This window comes from Podarcis muralis, chromosome 17, assembly GCF_964188315.1.
Source record: "Podarcis muralis chromosome 17, rPodMur119.hap1.1, whole genome shotgun sequence".
In the NCBI taxonomy this organism is placed as follows: domain Eukaryota; kingdom Metazoa; phylum Chordata; class Lepidosauria; order Squamata; family Lacertidae; genus Podarcis; species Podarcis muralis.
Window position 1 is genome coordinate 27293821 of NC_135671.1, and position 27993 is coordinate 27321813.

Genomic DNA, 27993 nt, shown 5'->3' on the forward strand with positions numbered 1-27993 from the left:
TAATAATAATAATAATAATAATAATAATAATAATAATAATAATTTATTTATACCCTGCCCATCTGGCTGGGTTTCCCCAGCCACTCTGGGCGGCTTCCACAAAGACCAAAAATACACTAAGATGTCACACATTAAAAACTTCCCTGAACAAGGCTTCCTTCAGATGACTTCTGAATGTCAGGTAGTTGTTTATCTCTTTGACATCTGATGGGAGGGTGCCACTACCGAGAAGGCCCTCTGTCTGGTTCCCTGTAGCTTTGCTTCTCACAGCGAGGGAACCGCCAGAAGGCCCTCGGTGCTGGACCTCAGTGTCTGGGCTGAACGATGGGGGTGGAGACACTCCTTCAGGTATTTTGGAATATTGTGAAGCTCCTTGACATCTGATGGGAGGCGGGTGCCACCACCGAGAAGGCCCTCTGCCTGGTTCCCTGTAGCTTTGCTTCTCACAATGAGGGAACTGCCAGAAGGCCTTTGGCGCTGGACCTCAGCCCAGTGGGTGACCTTGGAGTCAATCACAGCCTCTTCGCCTCCCTCACAGGGTTGCTGTAGGGATTAACTGAGGAAGGGGGTGAACCATGTCTTCCTTGGAGAAAAAAGCTGCTTTAATGGATGCAAGTGATTTGGGGAGGAAGTCAACGTTGTGCGCTTCCAAGCGTTGCGTCAGGGCAAGGATTTCAGATTGCTGGATGGAATGACCCCTCCTCCCCCCTGCACACACTGCTCAGGGGGTTCTCCCAGCTTCAGGGCCAATTTTGTAGGGTGTGGGAGGTGCCTGGGGGGAGGAGGGGGGTATCTCATATGACGTCAGCAAAAGACATTGCTGGTTACTACAAACATCTAGTTAAATGCCATTGGGAGGGGGGAACGAACAGTTAACACTGCATCTCACTAATTGGCAGAAGCCGTCAATTATAGACGGCATATTTAGCCGTTTTTCTTCAGTAATTAAGATCCAAGATCCCTTTCCTGGAGGGCCCTATTTGTGGTTGTTTTTACCAAAGCTCTGTATGAGGGCATAAAACCTCACTAACAATGCTTTAGGTTTCCCTTATTTCAATTTCCGCCACATTGCTAATTTCCTAAGGATGCATGTGAGACTGCCATTTTTCCACCCAGGAAGTGTTGTATTTGTAAATATTGGAAGTGCAGGGAAGGATAATTCGTAGATCTGACTCAGGTGTCTCCCCTTTGTTGCCCTTCGCTATTGGAACGTTTTGGTTGCAATAGAGGTTAGATCATTTAATGAAAAAGCCGGAAAGGAACTTTTTAAAAAAAAATGCTGACTTATAAAGTCTTAGTGCCAAGATTTTCTGCTGAAACCTGTCTGACGAGTCAGTGGGGTTTGCGTACAGCACAGTCTATGGGGAAGATGAATTAAAAACAAAAAAAACTGATTGAGGTGAATCATCACACCTTAAATTTAAGAAGTGATAATTCACCTCTGTCAAGTTTGCAATTAAAAAGTAAATGCTAATGAAAATTGTCGTTCTTGTTAGGATATTTACCAGCTGTTCCAATGAATACTCGGTGTAGTCACTTTTCCCATTTCCTAGGGATAATATTGCCCTTTCCTTCAATTTCCGCTTGACACCGTGGAATCAGATACGTTCCATTTGACAGCTGTGAAAGTCATTGTTAACTGTGAAAGTCGGTGTTACGAACATTTAGCAAGTAGTGAAATAGGATACTGCTGGTGTAAGTGGGAATTAATTTTTAAAATAAACCATTTCTTGTGTTACTGTGGCCTTTCCCACAGCTCCTCTATATTGAAGGAAGATTTTGTTTGTTTGTTATGTATGTGTTTTCCTGATAACGTCCTCTAATAACTATTACTGTTATCTTTGTTGTTATTGTAACTTCCTCAGACTAAATTTGCTTGTGCTCTGCTGTGAGGCTACGCAGGTATAGTCATACCTTTGCTCCCGAACGCCTCGGGAGTCAAACGTTTTGGCTCCCAAACGATTGAAAACCAGAAGTGATTGTTCCGGTTTTCGAATGTTATTTCAGAAGCTGAACGTCCGACGGGCTTCCGCGGCTTCCGATTGGCTGCAGGAGCTTCCTGCAGCCAATCAGAAGCCGCGCTTTGGAAGCTGAACGTTTCGGAAGTCGAACAAACTTCCGGAACGGATTCTGTTCGACTTCCGAGGTACGACTGTGTCCCCCCCCCCAAATACCCATTACAAAGTATCCTTTTGTAATATACCGAGACAAAACAGCTACTTAGTCTAAAAGAGAACAAGATCAGGAGGAAGACAAGGAAAGGAGAAACCTAAAAAAAAAAAGAAATCGAGAGAAGAGGAAAACAAAGGGAAGAAAATAAAGAAAAAGAAGATAAAGAAAAGGAAGATACGATATTCATTCCTTAAGTTCCAACCATTCTGTCTTCTATAAACCAGTATTTTGTCAATCTTCAAATCCAGATATTACAAGTTCATTTTCTCTCTCACGCAAAAAGCCCATAAGAAATTTCAAGTCCTTATGTCAACTCTGTTCTCATGTATGGAGCAAGAGGGAAAAGTGGGGAGGGGAAGAATTAGACCCTTCTGCCGTGAGGGTAAGAGAAGGAGGATTGTATCATTTCTTGAAGAATTTCCATATTGACTGGAGTCTGCTGCTCTAGACAAGTCCAACCAGTTGCTTAATGCTAGCAGTTTTGCTGCATACTGAATTATGATAACTTGAAGCCAAGTTCTGTGGCATAATTAAGAACATAATGCCAATTGTTAAAAATGTATCTCTTATAGGATTTAAGGAATGTGCAATAATGGATATTTCCAAATATTTTCTTTCTCTTTCTCTCTCTTTTTGTCATAAACACACACACACACACACACACACACACACACACACACACACACACACAGTGCTCACGTTGATAGGGCCACTTGGAAGCAGTTTGTTGAGTTTGTTTTGCTTTCACTAGGAAGAGGTAATTAAGTGTAATTTAATAAGAAGCTATTACCTTTCTAAATAATGTAAATCAAGTGTTAACCTATTTCCAGGTTACAAAAGTTGGAGCAAGTGTTGTCTTAATAGGAAGTGATAGAAGAGAAGATGTCTACGTGGTGTAGAAATACTCTGGAACAAGCATTTTGTATATGAGAAAGCAGACTTGGTTTTGCATGCTATTCTGTTGCAGAGAAATATAACGTTAATGGAATCTGCATATGTATTTGCTGTGAATGGACATGTTGGCCGTGTTTGGAGCCATCCCGGTTCTTAGAATGTGCATTTGCTACCTCGTCATAACTTCGCTCATCAGTTGGGCATTGGAAAGGACTGGCAGGATTGGGGTGAAACTATAAGCTCAATGTTGGAGCAGAGAAATACCGCTGCTTTGGTTAAAATTTGAATATATATAAAAAGAAAATTAAGGGACCCCTGGATGGTTAAGTGCAGTCAAATTCAACTATGGGGCTGCAGCGCTCATCTTGCTTTCAGACCGAGGGAGCCAGACCGAGGGAGACAGCTTTCCAGGTCATGTGGCCAGCAGGACTAAACCGCTTCTGGTGCAACAGGATACCGTGACGGAAGCCAGTGCACACGGAAACGCCATTTACCTTCCCGCCGTATCGGTACATATTTATCTACTTGCAGTGGCGTGCTTTCAAACTGCTAGGTTTGGGTGGCGCTGTGGTCTAAACCACTGAACCTCTTGGGCTTGCTGATTGGAAGGTTGGTGGTTCGAATCCGTGTGACGGGGTTAGCTCCCATTGCTCTGTCCAAGCTTTTGTGCACACATACACACACACACACACACACACATCTGATATTAAACATGTTAGTAGTTATTGATGCTTTTGGATTATGGTGCTGGAGGAGACTTTTGAGAGTCCCATGGACTGCAAGAAGATCAAATCCATCCATTATGAAGGAAATCAGCCCTGAGTGCTCACTGGAAGGACAGATCCTGAAGCTTAGGTTCCAATATTTTGGCCACCTCATGAGAAGAGAAGACTCCCCAGAAAAGACCCTGATGTGGGGAAAGATGGAGGGCACAAGGAGAAAGGGATGACAGAGGACGAGATGGTGGGACAGTGTTCTCGAAGCTACGAACATGAGTTTGACAAAACTGTGGGAGGCAGTGGAAGACAGGAGTGCCTGGCGTGCTCTGGTCCATGGGGTCATGAAGAGTCGGACACGACTAAATGACAACAACAGTTATTGAAGGAATATTTTACACAATTTGTTTTTTAAAAAAAGATATTTATTAAGATTTTCAAAGTATTACAAAATGAAAAAAGAAAAAAGAAAAATACAAAATAAAAATAGTTAAAAACAATTCCATCTTTCCATTACTTATCTTTCATTTGCTTGTTTCCCGGACCTCCTCACACCTCGCTTTTTTGTATTCCAATTCAATTTGTTAATTCAGCAAATCCTTTCCCTCTTTGTTTCTCCTAATCTTTAATCGTAAAATATTTTAACCTTAAATTTTAACCTATTAATAATCCATTTTTTCATATTCCTTATAGCATTATAGCTAAAAACCACTTAACTTCTTATCCAACATCATTCTAACATTCATTAATTTTACAGTATTTCTGTAGGTAGACTTTAAACTTTTTCCAATCTTCTTCCACCGACTCTTCTCCCTGGTCTCGGATTCTGCCAGTCATTTCACAATTTGAAGCTGGAGTGGCTTGTTTGTTCTAATCTGATGAATGTTTGTTCCCATTTGTAGGCCTCTGTGTCTCTATGGTACTTGCCCATTTAGTTATGATATATCTATAAATATTGCAACCGCAGTTGCATGAATCTTCCTTATCTGTGTGGCCTGTTCACTGAGAGGTTTGTTTGTGTGTAAATAAAATACCTTACACACACATACACATGCATATGTTTCAGTTACACATAGAGGAGTCAACTGGGGAGCATCCCATAGAAGGGCCTGGGCTGTGGCTTTGTGTGAAAGAAGAATGATGTCTTTTCTATCAAGAATTTAGGAGCATTAACTGCCAAGGGAGATCTTTCCTGTTAAGCAGGAATGGACTTGCCCCCTGCTGCCGCCCAAATAACCCTTGGTATGTCTGTTGAGGCCGCCTCAGCAGAAGCAGAAAGACCTGAATGGGTGCTCTTTCACGTCTTCAGAAGAAAGGGGTGCTAAAAATAAGGCAGGGAAATGTTTTAATTATCTCTTGCTAGATGTTGGCACGATGCTTGATGGGTTAATTCTACCAGTGCTTTGAACCTATTGGAGTTTTTGGTGAATAAATTGAACCTACTGGAGTTTTTGATGAATAAATTGAGAGAAAAGTCGCTGCTTTTGATGTCACACTGGAGTCAGTGTGGTGTTGTGGTTAAGAGTGGTGGACTCGTAATCTGGTGAACCGGGTTCGCTTCCCCGCTCCTCCACATGCAGCTGCTGGGTGACCTTGGGCCAGTCACACTTCTCTGAAGTCTCTCAGCCCCACTCACCTCACAGAGTGTTTGTTGTGGGGGAGGAAGGAAAAGGAGAATGTTAGCCGCTTTGAGACTCCTTCAGGTAGTGATAAAGTGGGATATCAAATCCAAACTCCTCTTCTTCTTCACAAAACTTGACAGTCAGTTGTATGTTTGAATGTGGGAGGGAATCTTCAGTTTTATAACATGCTGGGTCTTGATGTCCCCTGGTTGTAGTGTTTTGAAAGAGAGCAATAAGCCAGTGACAACCCAGTCTATAAATCAGGAATAGGGACACGGGTGGCGCTGTGGTCTAAACCCCTGAGCCTCTTGGGGTTGCTGATAGGAAGGTTGGCGGTTCGAACCTGTGCAACGGGGTGAGCTCCCATTGCTCTGTTCCAGCTCCTGCCAACCTAGCAGTTCAAAAGCACACCAGCGCAAGTACATAAATAGGTACCGATGCTGTGGGAAGGTAAACGGCGTTTCCATGCTCTCTGGTTTCGCCAGAAGCTGCTTAGTCCTGCTGGCCACATGACCCGGAAAGCTGTCTTCGAACAAACACCGGATCCCTCGGCCTGAAAGCAAGATGAGTGCTGCAACCCCATAGCCACCTTTGACTGGACTTAACCTACCAGGGGTTCTTTACCTTTACATTACCTATAGATCAGGGCTTTCCTAGAAGAGAGGCTCCTTGCATTAACAGTTCCTTTATTTGATGCTTGCTCTTCTAAATCATTGTTCAGATGAGTCCCTTCTTGCATTAGCAGTCATAGATTTGGACAAGAGCTATATAAGAGCCTCTAGCATCAATCTGATAACTTGCGGTATTACAGGGGGTTTTGAGATTAGAGGTGGAGATCACGAAGAAGAGAAGCAGAGGGAATGGTAGATTTTACGGAAGACTTATTTCTGAGAGTTTCAGATGCCTGCTTTCTGAGACACCATGGATAAACCTACAAGGATTAGAATAATTCCAGATTCATTCATGTTTAAAAGTTGACAGTAGCCTCTATGCAGCATAGCAGTTTTGGGGATGGTTGGACAGGGCAAAGCGGTTAACCGCAAATCGGTTAAGAGACTTCTGGTTTCAGGCCAGAAGAACAAATTGCATAAATTATTGTGAATATTTTTAATGTGGTTTTAAAACAAGTGCTGCTGCAATTTGAAGGGTTAGAAGAAGCACAAAAGGTTTCTTTCTATACACACACACATACTATTTTTCTTTTTACAGTTTAGAATATTCATTTAAACAACCTTAAAATATTAATGACTTCCCTTCTTCTCTTTCCATGCTTCATTTTGCGTAGCATAAATCCCTGCATATTTTATATAAACTAAACCATTCACTATTCCATTATTACTTCCATCAAAACTTATTTACACCGTTGGATTTATCTTAACACTGCCAACGTTTTCAAGTGTACACAATTTCTCCCCATATATTCAATAAACATTTCCCAATCTCCTTTAAAATAATGTTCTGCTTAGTCTCTTATTCTGTAAGTTAGATCCACAAGCTGCGCATATTCCATCAGTTTAAGTTGCCATTCCTCTTTGGTTTGGACCTCACCCATTTTCCATTTTTGGGCTAACAAAAAAAACACGGGCTACTGTAGTGGCATACATATATAACCTTTTTTTACAACAGTGGAGAGGGTTAAGAAGCCTCAGGTGTCAGAGCACAAAAGGTTTCTTAACCCTTTCCTCTGTTGTTCAACCCCCAAGCAAATATTTGCCTGTGATCTCGATTCTGAGATAGATGGACCAATGATCTGAATTAATGCAACTCAGCTTAATGTATAAGTTCAGGTTGATTCTTCTCTTCCTCCTCTCCCCACCTTTTGTTGTTGTTGTTGACCAAAAGAGATGAAAATGCATGCTTTCAGAATATGGATTTTTTTTTGGGGGGGTGGGGTGGAATAAAATTAGAAGAGACAGAATTCCGGCACCCTTGCTGACAGAAATCTCACCACCGGCATCCTCTAGGACAGGGGTCAGCTAACTTTTTCAGCAGGGGGCCGATCCACTCTCCCTCAGAACTTGTGGGGGGCCAGACTATATTATGAAGGGGAGGGAGAATGAATTCCTATGCCCCACAAATAACCCAGAGCTGCATTTTAAATAAAAGTCATCTAATATTCCTTGCTGTATTATACTGTATTGTTTTAATTAGTGTTTTTGTAGTTGTTTTGATTTTGTGTGGAGTGCCCTACCTGGGTGGATGGAGCAGCCAAGTAATTTCGTTGTCCCCGAGAGGAGGCAATGACAATAAAGATATTATTATTATTATTATTATTATTATTATTATTATTATTATTATTATATTAAAGGACACATTCTACTCATGTAAAAACTCGCTGATACCTGGACTGTCTGCGGGCTGGATTTAGAAGGCGATTGGGCCGGATCCGGCCCCCAGGCCTTAGTTTGCCTACCCATGCTCTAGGTTCTTTTGGGATGGTGAACACGCCTTAAGGGTTGATTCATGTAATAAATGACTCTCCTGTTATTCTCTTACCTATGCAATTAGAAGAGACCTACCATCTTCATTCAAAATCATGTGTGCCTGGAATAATTATTACGTTTTGTTTTTGTTTTTGAAAAGATGGTTCTTAACCTGATTTCCATCCATCTTTTGCAGGAATCCCCCCAGCACAATTATGATAGAGGATAAAGGCCCAAGAGTCGTGGACTATTTCGTAGTGGCCGGACTCACAGATACGTCGACGCTTCTGGACCAAGAAGTAAATCGCTCTGAAACAAAGTCGGTTGGCCCCAAAGCTCCCATCACAGATCTTGCTATCATCATCAAGTCAGCGGGAGAAACCGTTCCTGAGGGATACACCTGTGTCGAAGCAACCCCCACAGCACTTCAGGCCAACCTGAACTATGGGAGTCTCAAAAGTCCGGAGCTCTTTCTCTGTTACAAGAGAAGCAGGGACAAACCGCCTCTTACGGACATCGGGTGAGCAGTGTTGCGGTGAAAACAGAAATAATAATAATAATAATAATAATAATAATAATAATAATAATAATTTATTACTTGTACATGGCCCATCTGGCTGGGTTTCCCCAGCCACTCTGGGCGGCTTCCACAAAGACCAAAAATACACTAAGATGTCACACATTAAAAACTTCCCTGAACAGGGCTGCCTTCAGATGTCTTCTGAATGTCAGGTAGTTGTTTATCTCTTTGACATCTGATGGGAGGGCGTTCCACAGGGCAGGCGCCACTACCGAGAAGGCCCTCTGCCTGGTTCCCTGCAGCTTTGCTTCTCGCAATGAGGGAACCACCAGAAGGCCCTCGGTGCTGGACCTCAGTGTCCGGGCAGAGCGATGGGGGTGGAGACGCTCCTTCAGGTATACTGGGCCGAGGCCGTTTAGGGGTTTAAAGGTCAACACCAACACTTTGAATTGTGCTTGGAAACGTACGCTCGGAAAAGGACCTGTTAGTTCTTGAGCTGCATCAGTGTGGAAGATAAAACTGTGGTTTTGCGTTAAAAAAAAAAAAGACCTTCAAGATTTGAACTCCTGGCAGTCTGTCCTATCCAAAACTGTACATGTTTGATAGAATGCAAGTACAGTCATACCTTGGATCCCAAACGCCTTGGTACTCGGATGTTTTGGCTCCTGAGTGCCGCAAACCCGGAAGTGAGTTCCGGTTTGCAAACGTTCCTTGGAACCCGAACGTCCGATGGGGCTTCTGCGGCTTCCGATTGGCTGCAGGAGGCCAATCAGAAGCTGCGCTTTGGTGATGTTGTGTGTCATGATGTGTGCTGGGGCTGGGTGATATACCGTATTTTTCGCTCTATAAGTCGCACTTTCCCCTCCTAAAAAGTAAGGGGAAATGTGTGTGCGTCTTATGCAGTGAATGCAGGCGGGAGGCTTTGTCAGCGCTCCATTTAAAGAGCCGCGTGGAGCATGTGGGGGCTTTTCCCGAGGAGGGAAAAGGGCTGCCCTTCCCCCACCTCCCAGAAAAGCCCCCAAGAGCCGTGTTCCCTTTAAAGAGCGCGTGGCTGTTGTGAGTGGAAAGCCAGTAGGCTTGCTTTCACTGAAGCCAGGCACCGATCCCACTTGCTCTCCTGGCTTCAGGGGTAGCCCTGCAAAGCTTCCTGAGCGAAGATGGAGGAGCGCTCCCTCTTAGCTCAGGATGTTTTGCATAGCTTTCTTATTTCTTGTTTTCCTCCCCTAAAAACTAGTTGCGTCCAATCGTCCGGTGCGCCTAATAGAGCGAAAAATACGGTATCGTCCAAATCCTGGTGTGAAATCCATATTGTGATATCAGTTTCATCGTTCTTTTCGCCTGGCAATATATAGCAAACCATAATGTGCACACACACACACAAAATGTGAGGAAAATCACGAAGCCACCTCTCGATTCCTGCAGCCCCCATTAACTCTGCCGGCTTAGCTCTCTCCTGCCTCACGCAGAGGCAGCGTATCACAAAAACAGGTACAGGCAAAATTACGATGCTTAGCCGGTGATCTATCACTATGTGCTTGAAAGCCAGATATCGCCCATCTCTCTCGTTTCCACCATGCTCTTTGCAAAACCGTCTTCACGGAAAAGCAGCAGTCAGTGGGAATTCTTTTGGTATTCGTTGTTTTGAGAACCATTATTTGTGCTTGAAAGGGATCCTATTGAGAAAGGTATAGAATTCTATAATAGTGCACTGGCAAATAATTTGGTACTGTGTGTGTGAAATGTTCCAGTGTCCGTTTTTCCTTCCTTCTTGCAGAGTTTTATACGAAGGGAAGGAACGCTTGATCCCAGGCTGTGAAGTGATCCAGGCTACTCCCTACGGCCGTTGCGCGAATGTCAACAACAGTTCGGCAAGTTCCCAGCGAATCTTCATCACCTTTCGGAGGGCTCCCCCCGTGCGACCCCAAAACTCCTTGGCCGTTACCGACATCTGCGTCATTGTAACCAGCAAAGGAGAAACCCCGCCTCATACATTCTGCAAAGTCGATAAGAATTTGAATTGTGGCATGGTGAGATTAATACATTGTCGTCTGAAAATTTGGCTTTGTAATGGGGTGATGGGGCAGAAATGCTTTTGGGGCTTGTTGCTTCTGCTAAAAATGTTTTTTCAATAATAATAATAATAAAAGTATTTATTGCACTCTTACCTAGTGTACTTAACTCTGAGTACAGTTTGCGTCACCTCATTTTCCACAGCTCTGTATTTCTTCCTTCTTCCACTTCTGCTGCCAGAATCATCCATATCTATGAGATAGCCAACTACTCTCTCTCTCTCTCTCTCTCTCTCTTTTAAGAACAGGGTAGGAGGGAACAGTTGAACTTTGGAAGACTGCTGGTGTTATAATGATAAAAAGTAGCTTTTACTTTTGTCATGAATAACAGCTGAGCTATTTAAGTGGAAGTGAAAGAAGTTGATTTTACTGTTGGCGTTCTTCGTTTGTGAGTTATAAGCCAATTGCAAAAGTCCCCGGTGCCTTAAAAACAAATATATTGCTGTGTTTGTGGTGATATACATGAAAGTAAAACGCCTTTTCAAAGTAGTTTTTCAGATAACGCTACTGAAGTGTAGGCACAGGGTCAGTAGAATCCAGTTTAGAACATATTGATGTGGGGTTGAATTTTAGCATTTGCCTGAGTCCCTGAAACTGTACCATACAAGACAGAGCAGAACTAGTTTTTCCTTCCTTTTTTACCACAAATACAGTGGTACCTCGGGTTAAGTACTTAATTCATTCCGGAGGTCTGTACTTAACCTGAAACTGTTCTTAACCTGAAGCACCACTTTAGCTAATGGGGCCACCCGCTGCTGCCGTGCTGCTGGAGCCCGATTTCTGTTCTCATCCTGAAGCAAAGTTCTTAACCTGAGGCACTATTTCTGGGTTAGTGGAGTCTTTAACCTGAAGCGTATGTAACCTGAGGTACCACTGTATACAGATCAGGAGTGAAGCGGGAAGAGATAAAACACTATGCTGAGATACTTTACGTGTCTATTTTCATAAGTGGAGGCCGTTCTAAATAGGGTAAATTGAATGTATTGAATAGCATAGGCGAAATATGCAACATTTAAAGGTGAATATGGAAACCATGAAAGGGGAGGACAGGAAAGTCAGTTGATAAAGTAACTTATGGTTTATGTTAACATAATATTAAGTACGTAACCAGAGGTACCACTGTATTGTTTTTAACACTCAATTGGAAGCCGCCCAGAGTGGCTGGGGAAACTCAGCCAGATGGGCGGGGTATAAATAAATAAATAAATTGTTGTTGTTGTTGTTGTTGTTGTTGTTGTTAATTTCACCTGTCCTGGTAGGTTGGTTTTTTTACTATGGTCTTACATCTAAAGACTGACTGCAGCATCAACTGGTGACTTCAGTAGAGTCTGGTCACTGATATATGTGCAGGCGTGAACAATTTTTTTGGTATGCAATTGGCTCTGGGAGGGTTTTGAAAGGCAAGGCGTTCTCCCGTGATGTTTGGTGATTTCTCTTTCTCCCAAACACTGATTCTGGTGATGATCTAATTTTTGGTGCCTTCGCAGTGGGGTTCCAGTGTATACCTGTGTTACAAGAAGTCCGTTCCAGCTTCGAACTCCATTGCATACAAAGCTGGTAAGTTATTTATTTCCAGATAATATTAGCACTGATTTAAATTTACTTTAAATTACTTTGGTGCTTACTAAATTTGCTGGCTGTGATTTCTTGATGCCAAAGAGCTTCCACCACTGCACCTTAAACACCATCCACTTTGTTGAATAAAAACGTTTGATTATACATTGTTCTTTGTATTCTGCCATTTGAGTTCCTCCACTGAACTCAGAGCAGTGTACGTGGGTTTCTCATTGTGCCCTGCCCCCTTTTATTCCTTTCATCACCTCAAGTGAATATTTGAACCTGCGTCTCTCCAGAACACTATTTAAAGGTAAAGGGACCCCTGACCATTAGGTCCAGTCGTGACCGACTCTGGGGTTGCGCGCTCATCTCGCTCTATAGGCCGAGGGAGCTGGCGTTTGTCTGCAGACAACTTCCGGGTCATGTGGCCACCATGACTAAGCCGCTTCTGGCGAACCAAAGCAGCACATGGAAACGCCGTTTACCTTCCCGCTGGAGCGGTACCTATTTATCTACTTGCACTTTGACGTGCTTTTGAACTGCTAGGTTGGCAGGAGCAGGGACCGAACAACGGGAGCTCACCCCGTTGCGGGGCTTCGAACCGCCGACCTTCTGATCGGCAAGTCCTAGGCTCTGTGGTTTAACCCACAGCGCCACCTGCGTCCCTTAGAACACTATTTAACCCACTGGATTTCTTTTCAGCCAAAGCGAATTTTGCAGAATCTGCAAAATAAATGAATTAAAAATCCAGGCCTTGTTAAGCCAGAAAGGACTATGAATGGAGAAGCTTGGAAGTGTGTTCACAGTTCCGTGAAGGAGCAGCAGCCAGGAATAACTGGGGAAACTATGTTTACTGCCCCAAGATGTTGATCTTACCCTAAGAGTTCCTTATAAAATAAACAACATGGAAGCATGGGGTAAGGTGAACGGGCCTGTCAACATGGAATCATTGGCCAGTTTAGCACTGTGCCAGCAGATGCAACATGACTTCTTCCTGCTCATCCGTTCCAGAGGTCCAGCTAGTGCAACCATTCTGACTCCTTAAGGCAAATGGGCAAACCCAATAGCTTGTTTTTTAATGTTCCAGCGTGCCATAGCAAAAGGCACTGATGGTGGAGGTGTTGGCTTTTTCCTTTAGGGCGAATTTATAACGTAACCATTTTGAATGGCACAAGCGATGCGATATGATATGATAATCTTTATTGTCATTGTCCCATACAGGACAACGAAATTGAAAACATCTACATCAGACATTCAAAAACCAACACGCCTGCTATCCCAGCTATCCCAGCCTGGTTAACCCCCTAAAAACTCTGATACCCCATAATTAAATACAATATACTCCCATAGAGACTACCTAACACTGCATTTAAAACCAAAATCACATTTGGATAGAAACTGTTTCTCAGGCGGCTAGTCCTAGTCTTTATAACCCTGTGCCTTCTTCCAGAAGGCAGAAGCTGAAAGATATCATTTCTGGGGTGCGTACTATCCTGCGCTATCTCTGCAGTTTTCTTATGACACCTGGAAGCATAGATTTGATCCAAGCTGATCCAATCGTTGTTTGGAACTTTTATGCAGCCTCCCTTATGGCTTATAGCCAAATTTTCACTTAGAAGCAGAAGTTCATGATACATGGCTGCCTAAGTGGTTGTTTAAAAAAACACACACCATAATGGTTTTGAATTTTGTTTTGCAACATGCTTTCCAATCACGTTATGTGGATTAGTCATGGGTTTTTGCTCCTGATACCATACAGCCCTATCCAGGTTTTTTCTTACTTTGTGAGTGCAACCCTTAACTCCCTGGTGCTGATCGCTGGTGATGGGGTAAGGTGATTTATGGTGTCTTCTCTGCTGGCAGAAAGGACCGCTGGTGGTACTGGTGGGTTTGACTCTGGAGAGGCTTCAGCTTAGGTGGGCTGTAAGCTCCAGCTGTTGGTTCTCCTTCCATCAGTAGGCGTTGCCAGGCTTCAAAACAGGGCATTTCAGGTGAGGAGCAGGAGAATTGCAACACTTTGGATTCCAAACCCTAAGGGGTTTGATCCTCCCGCCCCTCAGCCTGGAGTTGGTGAAGCAAAAAAGGAAGGACCCCTGTCCCATTTTTCTGTCCCCATCCCTGGCTAAGATGAATGTCCTTCAAATGTGGGAGAATCATAGAATTGTGGAGTTGGACAATGAGGCTCATCTCTTCCAACCCCCTGCAATACAGGAATCTTTCGCCCAGAATGAGGCTCAAACACATGACCCTGGCCATTTAACATTGTTCTATACGTATATATTCTGTTATCTCCATACAGAGTAAGATAACACGAAACATGCTTGTATCTCATTGTTTTCCCTTTGGAAAGGCTTGATATTCAGATACCCAGAAGATGACTATGAGTCATTCCCCTTATCAGAATCTGTACCTCTCTTCTGTCTTCCAATGGGGGCCACCATTGAATGCTGGGACCCTCAAACCAAATACCCGCTGCCTGTATTCTCAACATTTGTTCTGACTGCCTCAAGTGCAGAAAAGGTACGTCTTGAGAACCGTAGCGTTCTGTTTTCATATGTCACAGTTAGAATCTTCTGTTTTCCTTTCTTATTTGCATATTGAAGCCAAACCTGCATAGTTCCTTGACCTGTGAAATTGTCATATTGCATCCCGGTTTAATATACATGTTAGATAATATTTTACTCCAGAAATGGTGATGGTGTTGTTGCTGTTGTTGTTAATAATAATATGCTGCTCACCTGACTGGGTTGCTCCAGCCACTCTGAGCAGCTTCAAACAAATTAAAAGCATTAAGCACAGTAAACCATCAAACATTAAAAAAAAAACTTCCCTAAACAGGGCTGCCTTCAGATGTCTTCTAAAAGTCAGGTACAGTCATACCTCGGGTTGAAGTAGCTTTGGGATAAGTATTTTCGGGTTGCACGCTGCGGTGACCCGGAAGTGTTACTTCCGGGTTCCGCCGCTCGCACATGTGCAGGCGGTCAAAATGACGTCACGCACATGCGCAGAAACGACGAATCGTGGCACGCGCAGGCGTGGGTTGTGTTTGGTTCTGGATGCGAACGGGTGGTACCTCTGGTTGCGAACGGAATCCGTTACGGAGCCCCGTTCGCAACATAAGCAGAACGCAACCCGCATCTGCGTGGGTCGCAATTTGCCACTTCTGCACATGCGCGTGACGTCTTTTTGAGGGTCTGCACATGTGCGAGCGGCGAAACCTGGAAGTAACCCTTTCTGGTACTTCCGGGTCGCCGCGGGACGCAACCTGAAAAGATTTAACCTGAAGCAAACGTAACAAGAGGTATGACTGTAGTTGTTTATTTCCTTGACATCAGAAGGTAGGGTGTTCCACAGGGCGGGTGCCACTACCAAGAAGGCCCTCTGTCTGGTTCCCTGTAACTTCACTTCTCGCAATGTTAATGGGCCCTAGCTGCTGATTTCACTTTGGGGTCCTATAGCACTGTTGGTATCACACTTTGTGCTTTACCTAAATCGTGTATTCTATCAATCTTGGGAGTGGGTGAATAGAAGAATATCCCTTTCCTTCCATGTTTAGAGATTCAAGATAACTCCCTTCTTCTCCAGTTGCTGGAGGTAATTATTTACGTGGCTCTCCCTCTCCTCCTATAGGTGTACGGTGCTGCTATCCAGTTTTACGAGCCTTACTCGCGAGAGCTGCTGTCGGAAAAGCAGCACATGCAGCTGGGCCTCCTGACAGCTGTCGAAAGAAAAGTGGTTACCTCAAAATCCATAAATTCCAACAAGTGCATCTGCCTTCTGTCACACTGGCCTTTCTTTGAAGCCTTCCGAAAATTCCTCATGTTCATTTATAAGCTTTCCGTGTCTGGACCGCATCCTCTTCCCATTGAAAAGTAAGTAGGAAGTCTTCCAAGTCTGCTCCTTGTTTTCATGGCTTTTGCGAAAATGAGGGACGGTTACGCGGAGATGCTCATTCTGGTATTCTTATTGCTAAGCTGTGGCGCATGCTGTGAATTACTGCTGTGGTTTTCCACTTCCGAGCCATTGCACACCGAAAAGGCATCTGGGTTTTATTTTGACTCTTGTGCTGCATGTGAGTAGAAGTTTCTGTAGGATAGGGATGGCACAAAATAGGAGCTGGTTATAGGGACACGGGGGCCGCTGTGGGCTAAACCACTGAACCTCTTGAACTTGGTTCGAATCCCCTCGACGGGGTGAGCTCCCATTGCTCTGTCCCAGCTCCTGCCAACCTAGCAGTTCAAAAGCACGTCAAAGTGCACGTAGATAAATAGGTACCACTCCGGCGGGAAGGTAAACGGTGTTTCTGTGCGCTGCTCTGGTTCACCAGAAGCAGCTTAGTCATGCTGGCCACATGACCCAGAAGCTGTACTCGGCCAATAAAGCGAGATGAGCACCGCAACCCCAGAGTTGGCCACGACTGGACCTAATGGTCAGGGGTCCCTTTACCTTTACCTTTTATACTCTCACATGCTTGAAGATCTCAAAGTGAAAGCAGCAGAGTTGGAGGGGGACTCCTGTTGTGTCCCGCTGTGCATTGGTGTGCTGTTAGGGAAGAAACAAATCCTGCCGCTATGTGGCCTCATGCCGTTTCCGTTTCCTGTTAGCTTTGCGTTAAAAGGTCAGAAGAACAGGCCACCAACTAAGTTATTTTTGCCATAATAGCCATGGCAATATCAGTACTTCATTCTCTGGACTGGAAATGCTGTCCTGTTAGTTCTACAAGTGCCACAAACGTGTGCCATATTTTTCTGTGTTTAACACTCCCCCATGTATAAGACAACCCCTATTTTTGGGAACTCCAATTTAAGAAAATGGGGGGAGATGGCCAACAGCTATTGAGCTTTATGGGAGGGGGGAGAATGCCAAAAATCACTAACTCGTCTGACAAACGCTACAAATTGCCAGCGTCACCGAAGCCACCAAGTGCCTGCCTGTTTGCCAACAGCAGCCTGCAATCGCACGCCCAATTGCCGCAGCGATAGCCAATCCGCAGCAGCCCTTGCTGCAGCCACCAATCACCCACCAAATCACCGCTGACAAGCTCCTGCTCATGGCTGCAACCAGTAGCCCATCCCCACCCTCTGCACTATCTGTGTATAAGACGACCCCCGATTTTTAACATTATTTTACAGTAAAAAACCCTTGTCTTATACACGGAAAACTATGGTATATGAGTTGCAGATGGGAAGCTGCAGTGAATTTAGAATTGCTATCTGTTTATCAACTGCCACCACCAGTGGGTTTCGAAAGGGTCCCCAACGCCACGCCTTGGAGGGGATGTTAACAGACAGTGCAAACAAACTGCATTGGGTGTCACCTTGAGGGTGCGATGGAGGCTTCGCCATCATTCCTCTTGCACTTGGTCAACTTCACAGGACATCTTTCACCCCTTGTGCTCTAGTCATCGCCCAGCCTTGCTTTACCCGTTTTATGAGCTCCTGATCTAGAAACAGCACGGAAGGAAAACATTCATGCCATTAGTTTCTTTCCATTACAGTTCATCAGGAGCTCAGTGATGCAGAATCCGAGCACACGGTGGCTCGGAAACAGAGAGAGAGAAGTTAGATGCAGGAAGGCTCTGCCCTCTTTCTCGTGGGTGATAACCATGTTTGTCTATATCTGCATGACAACGGAACCACTGATAGTATTTTTCAACAAATGGGGTTTATTTAAAAGTTACATAAAAGTTTGTGACAATATAAAATCTGTGGCAGCTTAAAAAGTAAGGGGAAATGCGTGTGCATCTTATGGAGAGAATGCAGGCTGTGCAGCTATCGCTGAAGCCAGAAGAGCAAGAGGGATCAGTGCGCACCAATCCCTCTTGCTCTCCTGGCTTCAGGGATAGTCACGCAAAGCCTCTTGAGCGCAGCCAGAGTGCTCCTGCCTCTTCACTCAAGAGGCTTTGCTTTGCTTCCTTGTTTCTTGTTTTCCTCCTCTAAAAACTATGTGCGTCTTATGGTCGGGTGTGTCTTATAGAGCGAAAAATATGGTAGGATACTGATTTTGCTTGGCCCATCTGGTCCATTGCTGCTGACTTGCGCTGGCACCAGTTTTCTAGTGTCCAGCCTTCTCCAACCTAGTATCCCCCAGTTGTTTGGGGATTGAATATTTTCATGGAGCTGGTAGAAGTTGTCTGAATTATCTGAATTATCACCTGATTGGCATACAGCCTCAGCTGCCTGAGGTTATCCTTCCCTATTTCCTTTTAAATGGAGATTCATTCTGGGACCTTTTGTATGCAAAACCTATGTACTGTCACTAAGCTGTGGCCTCTCTCTCAGACTCAGTGCAGGGAATACATTTCCTTTAAGATCAGAATAATTATCAGGCAGATTTGAAACCTACAGAACTGGTTGCCTTTCTGTTTGTGGCAGCATGCCAAACAGTAGCCTGACACTGGAAAACAATCTTACTCTGGAACAGTGGATGCAAAGGATTTCGTACACAACCTTAATGGAAAAGATAACTCAGACTAAAATTGCAAAGAATAAAATAAATAAAAACCCCTGCACAAAAACAAGCACTCAGGCAAATTTATTAATACTTGTCATTGTTTTATTCATTACATAAGCAACCAGTACCACTCAAAGAATCCACTAGCTCAGTGTTTCCCAAACTTTTTTGGGCAACGGCACACCTGTTTACTGAAAAAAAATCTCGCGGCACACCACCATTAAAGCCCCGCCCCGTGACGTCAGCGCGCAGCGTCACGCCGGGAGGGACGCACGAAAGCTATCCTATGTAAATACGGATTTAGCCTCGGTTTGCTCTGGCTTTGAAGCTAAAGGTTAAAGGGGGGGGGCAGAGAGACGTGTAGACCCGTTTGCTTAGAAGTAGGTCCCCAGTGTTTCCCCATGGGGTCCCAAGGAAGAGCGGCGCCACCCGATTGGATTTCCTAAACTCCCGCCCTGAGCGCTGGAGTTCCGCGTAACCCAAATTAAACCCGGTTGCTTACACTCTGTCCAGGAGGACGCACAATCCCCGCTTGACGGATGGGTCTGTTCCAAGGCTGGCTCCGCTGGCAAAGCCGGCTTGCTGGACGCCTCTTGGCAGGGAGAGAAGCGGACGGACGAGTTTTAAGAGGCTCTCCGTCGCTCCAGAAGAAGGCAGGGCGAAGATTTCAAGGGGCATCGCTCCGGCTGCTCCCTCTCCCGGCGCGCAGGAGCGATGCCTCTCTCTGGCTCTCCCTCCGCGCAGGCTGAGGGAGGGAGGGAGGGGCGCGTGTGACCCGTCTCTGCTGGGAGACCAAACCCAGCGAGGCAGAGTCGCGCGGAGGCGCCCAGGCAGCGCTGCCGGCTGCGAGGAGGAGCGCCAGGCAGCAGCAGGAGGCGCGGCCTCTCCTCGCCGCCGCCGCCCCGCCTCTCGCCGCCGACTCGCCCGCCTCCCTCCAGGCATCTCGCGGCACACCCGCCGATGTCTCACGGCACACTCCTGTGCCGCGGAACACCGGTTGGGAAACACTGCACTAGCTACACAAGGATAACAAAATATTTTTTAAAAAAAATTCCTTCCAGTAGCACCTTAGAGACCAACTAAGTTTGTTCTTGGTATGAGCTTTTGTGTGCATGCACACTTCTTCAGATACACTGAAACAGAAGTCACTAGACCTTTATATATAGTGAGAGGGTGGGGAGGGGTATTATTCAGAAGGGTGGTGGGAATGGGTGATTGGCTGATAGGTGTGGTAGACCTGTTGACGACTGTTAACGACTGCAATTGGTATGGGGGGGGGGGGAGCAACGGATGAGATGGCCAAAAATAGCTTCATCATGTATAATGAGATAAGAATCCAATGTCTCTGTTCAGACCAGGTCTCTCCATGGTTTTACGTTTGGTAATGAGTTGCAATTCAGCAACTTCTCTTTCCAGTCTATTTCTGAAATTCTTTTGTAATAAGACAGCTACTTTGAGATCTTGTATAGAATGTCCTGGGAGATTGAAGTGTTCTACTGGTTTCTCTGTCTTGTGATTCCTGATATCAGATAGTTATGGATTGACCTTCTAAGATGACTATTGAATTGAAAAAAGAAATAGGATATAGTACAAAATAATAATGTAATATGGACAAATGAACAATGGTTCTCCATTGGTTACCTGAAACTAGGAGGCAAGGTGGGCTAATAGGTTCTTGTTATTCTTCTTGTCAAAAATGTAACATACAAATACTTCGGAATCCAAGGTATGCAAGATACGCTTGCATTTTGGAAAACCATAAATAAAAATTAAAGGAATCATTAAATAAAATGCAAGTTTGTTAAGGTTGCCTGATTACGTATAGAATAAATATTTAGTGCCTTTAATATTACTGTGGTGTCGGGACTCTGGCAGGTACAGCCTTTCTTAAGTCCTGCAGAAAAGCACCCTGAATTGTTTTTAATTAAAATCTCAGAACTTTCACCAGTGCAGAATCTGGCAACTGCAGGTACTTTGGAATGATTTTATTCATCGCAGTTATAACATTGGTCATAGGAAAAGATAAAAAACTATTTGTCAAAGTGAGGTAAAAAAACTATTTGTCAAAGTGAGGTATGTGCCAGCAGAATACTTTGCCGAAGTGATTTATTCAGAAAGTTTGTGTGTTTCTCTGTGTGTGTGTGTGTTTCTCTCTCTCTCTCTCTCTGTGTGTGTGTGTGTGTGTGTGTGTGTGTGTGTGTGTGTGTGCTGATAGAGGTTTCAGTAGGAATGCTATGCAGCTCTCCTGAAACAAACGAAAGAGACGGTGTTAAAAACCTTGCATTTACAATTTCTTGTGCACTAAGGGGCTTGAGATCAAAGGAAGTCATACTCCAATCTTAATTAAATCAGAGCTATTTTCCAGCTATGCTTAAATCGGCTCTTAGGCTTACTCTTGAGCAGTAATATTTTCAGGTGCGAAGATGGCTGTTGCAGGAAGCACATACTTAAAAATAAATCTGCAATCCATGTTCTAAGGAAGGAGGAAAATTCTTTTCTTACCTTAGTCTCAAGTGTTGTTTCAAGGGATAATTCTGAGCATGCAAATGAACAATATATAGGTTTTGATTTTCTGGGTAGAGTTACAGACCTAGCTGGTTACTCAGATGCCTGGAATCATTTGCCATCATATTGATAGATGTTACACTGATAGTGCGTTGAATGTGAAATCAGGAAATTTCCAGTGGGTATGTTTGGGTTATTTAAGGATCACATAGACAGATGTGTTACTGACATTTAGTATTAACAGTTTCACATTCCTAAGTGGTACAGGAGCTGAATAATATTGTTATCCTGACAGCCAATACTTAGATAGGACAGCAAACCTCTCCCTGGCAGCAACAATCAAAGACTGAGAAACAGTAGGATAGCACGGCAAAATATATTTGGGTGGGTTTAGGCTGTTTGAGATTCTTAACTTACGTAACATCAAGTCACACTCACAATGATAGGCAATCTGTTTGGGTCATGCAGCTGTGAGTATATGGAGTCAATTTTAGGACATTTTTTAATTTGAAGGATAGCATAGGAAGGAAGCAGCAACCTTTTAAGTACCATAATTACATCAAAATGACCAGGATTATTGCATCAAAATATATCTTAAAAAACCGAGATCTAAACATTTAGTGATTTCTATTAAACTGAGTTCAGATGTGCCTTTTTTAAATTAAAAAATACAGATAGTTGCAAAAGTGTTGCCAAATCCACCTTTCCTCTTCTCTCTGTATACCTTCCTGAATATACCTGCTTTCTGCTTATTTCCCTGCATGTGGTCATTTTTATCTGCACTGTCTTCTGAGATGGTTTTTTGATTCCTTTCTTGTTGTTGTCTTTGAGTGTCATCTTTCAGAACTTGGAAGCTCCTAGCAAGTAGTCTTGCCACACTTGACTTTCACTTGCAGATCCCAGTGACATGCTCAACAATTTGAAATAAAAATAAAATAAAAATATAAAATTGTCCAGTAGCACCTTATAGACCTACTGGACAATTTTTTATTTTTTATTTCAACAGCGTCAGACCAACATGGCTACCTACCTGAATACTGAACAATTATTAGTGGTCTCATTCTTTTCACTAAGCACTCAGCCAAAGGAAAGCAAGTTCTCTTGATCTAGCAAGACCCTTTTGGGATTTCTTGATCTTTCCTAAGTATTTATGCAAGTGCTTAACTCTTTAAGTGCTGACGCTTAGCAGCTTAAATAAGCCTCTGAACTGGAAAGGTGAGTTTACCTTTAGTGGTTTGAAAGAAATGCTTCTCTTTGCATCATTTAAAAACAGTATGGAATTTCAGTTGTGCTACAAACATGGCTACTAAATTCATTTGGCATGTTTACATTTGATTTTTTTTAAATCCTTTTTAAAATAGTGAGTGTGCTTTAAATTCAGACTTGATGGTTTTGAGATGACAAATATCTATAATTGTCTTTGCAGGCACATATCCCACTTTATGCACAACATACCTTTCCCTTCTCCCCAAAGACCAAGAATTCTTGTGCAGGTAAGTAAGTTAAATACTTTGAGCGCCCTAGGAATGCTGCTTACAATTGCAGTGCTAGCGGGACTTCCACATTGAATTGCTTTGTTTTATGTAGAATCATAGAGTTGGAAGGGACTGTCAGGTATGGGGATTGAACCAGGGCCAGATTTAGGTTTGATGAGGCCCTCAGCTCCTGAAGGTAATGGGGCCCTTTTTATGTCCAGCTATCCTTTGTCAACAACAAATTGTCGCTGTTTTTTCTGTTGAATATATGCTATATGGTAATTTATGGACCTCATAGGTATCTAAAGGCATTTGCACATAACAAAATATGTACTTTATCAAAGTAATAGTTGAACTGAAATACAATTAAGAAGAAGTGTATTAATAGTGAAATACAATTAAGAAGAAGTATATTAATAATGAAATAATTATTAAGCTCTGTATGTAGGTTTTATTTTACAGTCATACCTCGGGTTGAAGTTGTTTCAGGTTAAGCACTTTCGGGTTGCACTCCACGGCAACCTGGAAGTAACGGAACACGTTATTTCCGGGTTTCACCACTCACGCATGCGCAGACAGTCAAAATGACGTCACGCGCATGCGCGGAAGTGGCGAATCGCGCCATGAGCAGACGCAGGTTGCGTTTGCTTCAGGATGCGAACGGGGCTCCGGAACGGATCCCGTTCGTATCCAGAGGTACCACTGTATTTGTTTTTTATCTTATATTTTGGAAATGTACACCCAGGTTTTTTCCCTTTAAATTTTTTTTTGGACCCCAAGAGAGTGGGGCCCTAAGCTACAGCTTGTTTAGCTTATACGTAAATTCAGCACTGGATCGAACATACAACCTTGGCACTATCAGCACCTCGCTCTAACCAACTGAGCTATCCACAAAAGTGAATCTCAATAAGCAGCCTGAGGTGTAAATGATATAGCGAACAGGGGACAGTATATAATAGACTTAATCCATTAGCGCAAGGCTTTTCAATTTGTACAACGTGACTTTCCCATTTTATTCTTGCCATTCTTGCTCTGCACCCTCCCCAACCGGCTCTGGAGGGTTGGGGGAACCCGAAAAAGTATTTAGAGAGCACACAGAGAGAGGAAAAGGAGGAGAATTTCTGTTCTGCTATCAAAGGTCCTCCTTCTGCTGCCACAGCAAGTGTGTTGGACGCCTCCCAGGGTCTTCCCGATCCTACAATACCATGTGACGCACATGCCTCACACATGGTTGATTAGAACACTTACATGAGTTTTCTGTCGGCTCACTAATATTTGTGCATTTGTCGTTTTGCAGCTCTCTGCGCATGATACGTTAATACTGTCGCAGCCGGTTGCTACGCCCTTGCCACTCAGGTAACGATAGTTGATAACTCTGAAAAGCAAACAAGTGTTTGAAGATACTGTGTGTGTATGCGTATTTATCTATTTATTAACTTTCTATATGTGCATCATGGGACGTGGGTGGTGCTGTGGGTTAAACCACAGAGCCTAGGACTTGCCAATCAGAAGGTCAGTGGTTTGAATCCCTGAGATGGGGTCAGCTCCCGTTGCTTGGTCCCTGCTCCTGCCAACCTAGCAGTTCGAAAGCACATCAAAGTGCAAGTAGATAAATAGGTACTGCTCCAGCAGGAAGGTAAACAGTGTTTCCGTGCGCTGCTCTGGTTCGCCAGAAGCGGCTTAGTCATGCTGGCCACATGATCCGGAAGCTGTACTTCGGCTCCCTCGGCCAATAAAGCGAGATGACCGCCTTGCTGTGCTTCGCTCCTGCTTCCCTCACGGTAAACAACAGTGGCCCACACTACCGTGGTATCTCGGTTTTTGAATGCGTAAACCTGGAAGTAAATGCTTTGGTTTTCAAACACGCCTGGGAAGTCGAACATGCCACGCAGCTTCCGCTGAGTGCAAGATCCTGAGGCCTAGCTGTCAGCTATTGAGTTTTCTGTTTTTGAACGTATCAGAACTCAAACAGTCTTCCGGAACAAATTATGTTTGAAAACCTAGGTACCACTGTACTGGGAAATTATTTCCCCCTTTACCAGTGGACAGCCTCTTACTAGGGTTGATATATTGATATATTGCCCCAAACCAGTTTGAAGTCCATATCGTGATAGCAGTTTTGACCTGGCAATATATCGCAAATTGTGATGTGTGTGTTTGTGTGTTATGCAAAAATCATGTGGGGAAAACCGTGAAGCCAGCCAATGCCCCTACATAGCTCCCTCCTTATTTCAGATATTGTGGTATAGCGGTGTACCACAATGTTTAGCTGGCGATATGTCAGAAAGTTGAAAACCAGATATTGCCTGGCCCTAACCTCCACTATACAATCCTGTTGTGCTTTTAACGAAAGCTTCCACTGTCCGGTGTAGTAGGGTGATTTGGGGTGGGGATGGGCGGAATTGGTCTAGATGGCAGTACATCCTTGCCTCACATAGGGTATAACCTGAGCTGCCACAGCACAACCAGAGACTTGCCCTGGGAAAGGACAGAACTGACTTGCGTTGCTGTCCAGCATGATGCGTTCTGTTGGTAGCTGTTATAATGACGAATAACGAATGTTGCGCTTCTGAATCTTCTGATCGCATTCTAGTGGAGCCAACTTCAGCACTCTGCTCATGAATCTTGGACCAGAAAACTGTGCCACTTTACTCCTCTTTGTGCTGCTGGAGGGCAAGATCCTGCTGCACTCTCTCCGACCAGCTGTGCTGACTGGAGTTGCGGAAGCAGTGGCAGCTGTAAGTATGCCGTGTTCTCCTTTAAAGCTGAAATAACAGTATTTCTGCAGACTTTGGAGCAGCCCTTTAATTTCAGTAGGCAGCCTATTCTATTGCTGGCCTCACATTTTCATGTTTCATTTTGCTGACTCGTACAAGGTTTTAAAAGTTAACCAGCTTTGTGAATTAATCTCTCCCTCTGTCCCTCTCTCCCTCTCTCCCTCTGTTCTTTCTTTCTCTCCCTCTCTCCCTCTGTTCTTCCTTCCTTCCTTCCTTCCTTCCTTTCTTTCTTTCTTTCTTTCTTTCTTTCTTTCTTTCTTTCTTTCTTTCTTTCTTTCTACTGTTTTCAGAACTAATGTAGCACTGACCATCTAATACAGGGGTCAGCAAACCTTTTCAGCAGGGGGCCGGTCCACTGTCCCTCAGACCTTGTGGGGGGCCGGACTATTTTTTTTTGGGGGGGACGACGAATTCCTATGCCCCACAAATAACCCAGAGATGCATTTTAAATAAAAGGACACATTCTACTCATGTAAAAACACGCTGATTCCCGGACCGTTTGCGGGCCAGATTTATTTTTTTTTTTTTTTTTTTTTTTTTTAACCATCCAAGAACTTTATTTTGAAAGAGCAGCAGGCACTTTACATGAAACCAACTTCATACTCAGCCCACCTAGTCTCAACTATGTACAAAAAGCTCTCTTGCATAATAAAACCCTTTTCCAACCCCCAAAACAAGGTATTCTCATTTTGCATCTGACATAACAGCTCCCCACCCCACCCCATCCCAAAATCCCAAATAATTGTTAAATTTAAATTAATGTCTCACTCACCCACACACACTTGGCTAGAGCAGTAGCTGTTCTGGAAGCAGGTGCTTGCACACAAATGGGCTGCCCCCACTTCCCTTCACAACACAGACTCCCCTCCCAGCTCCTGCCTTGATAGTCAGAAAACAAGAATACATAAAACTGCCCCACCACCACCACCTCTGTTAAAGGACACTGTTCCAAGAGAGGAAGGAGGGACACCCCCGCCTGCCACATACACACACAGTATTTCAGTAGATTGTGGTTCCTAGAAGAGTGGACCAAAGTATCGGTGTAGCCAGTACTTCTTCCTGACTCCAACAGTTTTCTTGGTGTCAATTCCAGAGAACATAAAGTCTTTTAAACAGTTTTTCGTGCAGTCAGGACTCTGACTATGGAACCTAGGCCACCTACTGCTAATGCCTTTTCATGCCACTGGAGTAGTATTGCACTGCTATTTTCTGTTGGCTTTTCAAATCCTTTATAAATGTACTTCATTAACAAGTCAATACCGTTGCTGTCTAAGGAGTTCACAGCCTGCTCAATCTCGCTGCCTCTAAAGGAGGTCAGAACCTTCAGCACCACTTCCTGGGCCCGCTCCTTTGCTGCATGGTTCTTTGTGTTGACAGGAGAATTCTGTAAAGCCGCATGGAAAGCTCTGAGCATATCACCTTGCCGCAGCGCCGCCTCCACCTCCGGGCCGGCTCCTCCCTCCGCCTCCGCCGCGCCGGCCCCGCTCCCCGCATCGGCGCCGTCGGGCTCTTCCACGAAGCGGTTCTCGTCGAACTGATCGATGTCGAGGCGGCGGAAGCTGCGGGCCAGATTTAGAAGGCGATTAGGCCGGATCCGGCCCCCGGGCCTTAGTTTGCCTCCCCATGACAATTAAAGAGATCAACCTACTTCTGGGGGGGAAATGCAAAGTCCTAGACAGTAGTAATTTTTACTACTTGTATGGGGACAGCTCAGGGACAGTTGGAGAAGTAGATTGTTCAGCTTCAGTTACCTAGAGGGGAAGAATTTTATACTAGAGTAGTCTTAAGTGATTTTACAGCTTTTTGCTGTTAAGGAATGTTTAAGCATCTGAACAATTGCAGATTGTGCTTTTTTATATTTGCAAAATTGGGAGAGCTTAGGTAGTCCTGAATCCATAATCCGGAACCTTGCAATCTGTTGGTTCATTTTTTAAAATGTTGGTGGCAATTGTTTTGAAACAAGTCTTTAGACTGGTAGAATACCACAGATGTATCCAACTGGTGCCTTTCCATGAACACATCAGCTTTTGATTAAATGGAGCTGTCTGGTGACAGAAGGGAGGCAGTTTTTGCCTATCCCCCCACAACTGGTCTGGAGGGTCTGTGGGAGATGGGAAGGGAATAGGCAAAAATCGCCTCCCTTCCTCTTCTGTTGATGTGTGCCTCAAGTGAAATAACAGCAGAAGGAACACCAGTTGGATTACACCCTTGGAAATGTTGTTTTTAAGAGCAATTAAAAATAAATTAAATGAAACATGACATATTTTTTAGCTTGCATGGTGTCTAGTGATCTTGAAGGATAAAACCTAGTATCATTTTTTTGGTTCTGGGTTGTTAGTTTCACCGAGGTAAGAGAAATGAAGAATGCAGTTGAACTCTTAGGGCTCCAAATTCTTCTTTATCCCAGTGTGCTTTGGAAAGGGGAATATATAACTTCCTCTTTCAAGGCATATGATAGTCACTGTTTTTTAAAAAACAGTGACTATCATATGCCTTGAAAGAGGAAGTTATATATTCACTGTTTTTTTAAAAAATCAAACGCAGTTTTCACAGTATCTCTCCGTTTATACTCTAAGCAAAGTTAATGACACATGGTCCCTTATCTTTAAAAGATTTTAATGCTTTAAAAATGCATTCTCTACTTTTAAGAAACTGTAAGAAGAGATAGCCATGTCTGATTTTCTCTTCATTTTCCCACCCTCTACCTTTGCATGTCTGTAGCTCTAATATTTCTTTTATTCGTCCTGTGAATTGTGCATCTTGGCCAAACCATCTTATTTCTTACTTTCTTCAGCTCAAAGTGAATGGTG

General features: G+C 43.9%; 2 protein-coding genes and 1 pseudogene across 2 annotated transcripts in view; 2 read left to right on the forward strand and 1 right to left on the reverse strand.

Annotated features, from left to right (window-relative positions):
- Positions 1-27993, forward strand: part of ADAMTSL1 (ADAMTS like 1) — a 718478-nt gene that overhangs the window by 631490 nt on the left and 58995 nt on the right. The window lies entirely within an intron of this gene.
- Positions 1-27993, forward strand: part of DENND4C (DENN domain containing 4C) — an 84247-nt gene that overhangs the window by 14736 nt on the left and 41518 nt on the right. Inside the window, exons 2-9 of the mRNA XM_028712948.2 lie at positions 8024-8347; positions 10122-10374; positions 11904-11973; positions 14324-14493; positions 15604-15845; positions 22358-22424; positions 23704-23762; positions 25000-25144. Coding sequence (XP_028568781.2) covers positions 8043-8347; positions 10122-10374; positions 11904-11973; positions 14324-14493; positions 15604-15845; positions 22358-22424; positions 23704-23762; positions 25000-25144 — 1311 coding nt within the window. The 5' untranslated portion in view covers positions 8024-8042. The remainder of the gene's footprint in view (positions 1-8023; positions 8348-10121; positions 10375-11903; positions 11974-14323; positions 14494-15603; positions 15846-22357; positions 22425-23703; positions 23763-24999; positions 25145-27993) is intronic.
- LOC144326000 (actin-related protein 2/3 complex subunit 5-like protein pseudogene) lies at positions 25715-27896 on the reverse strand (annotated as a pseudogene).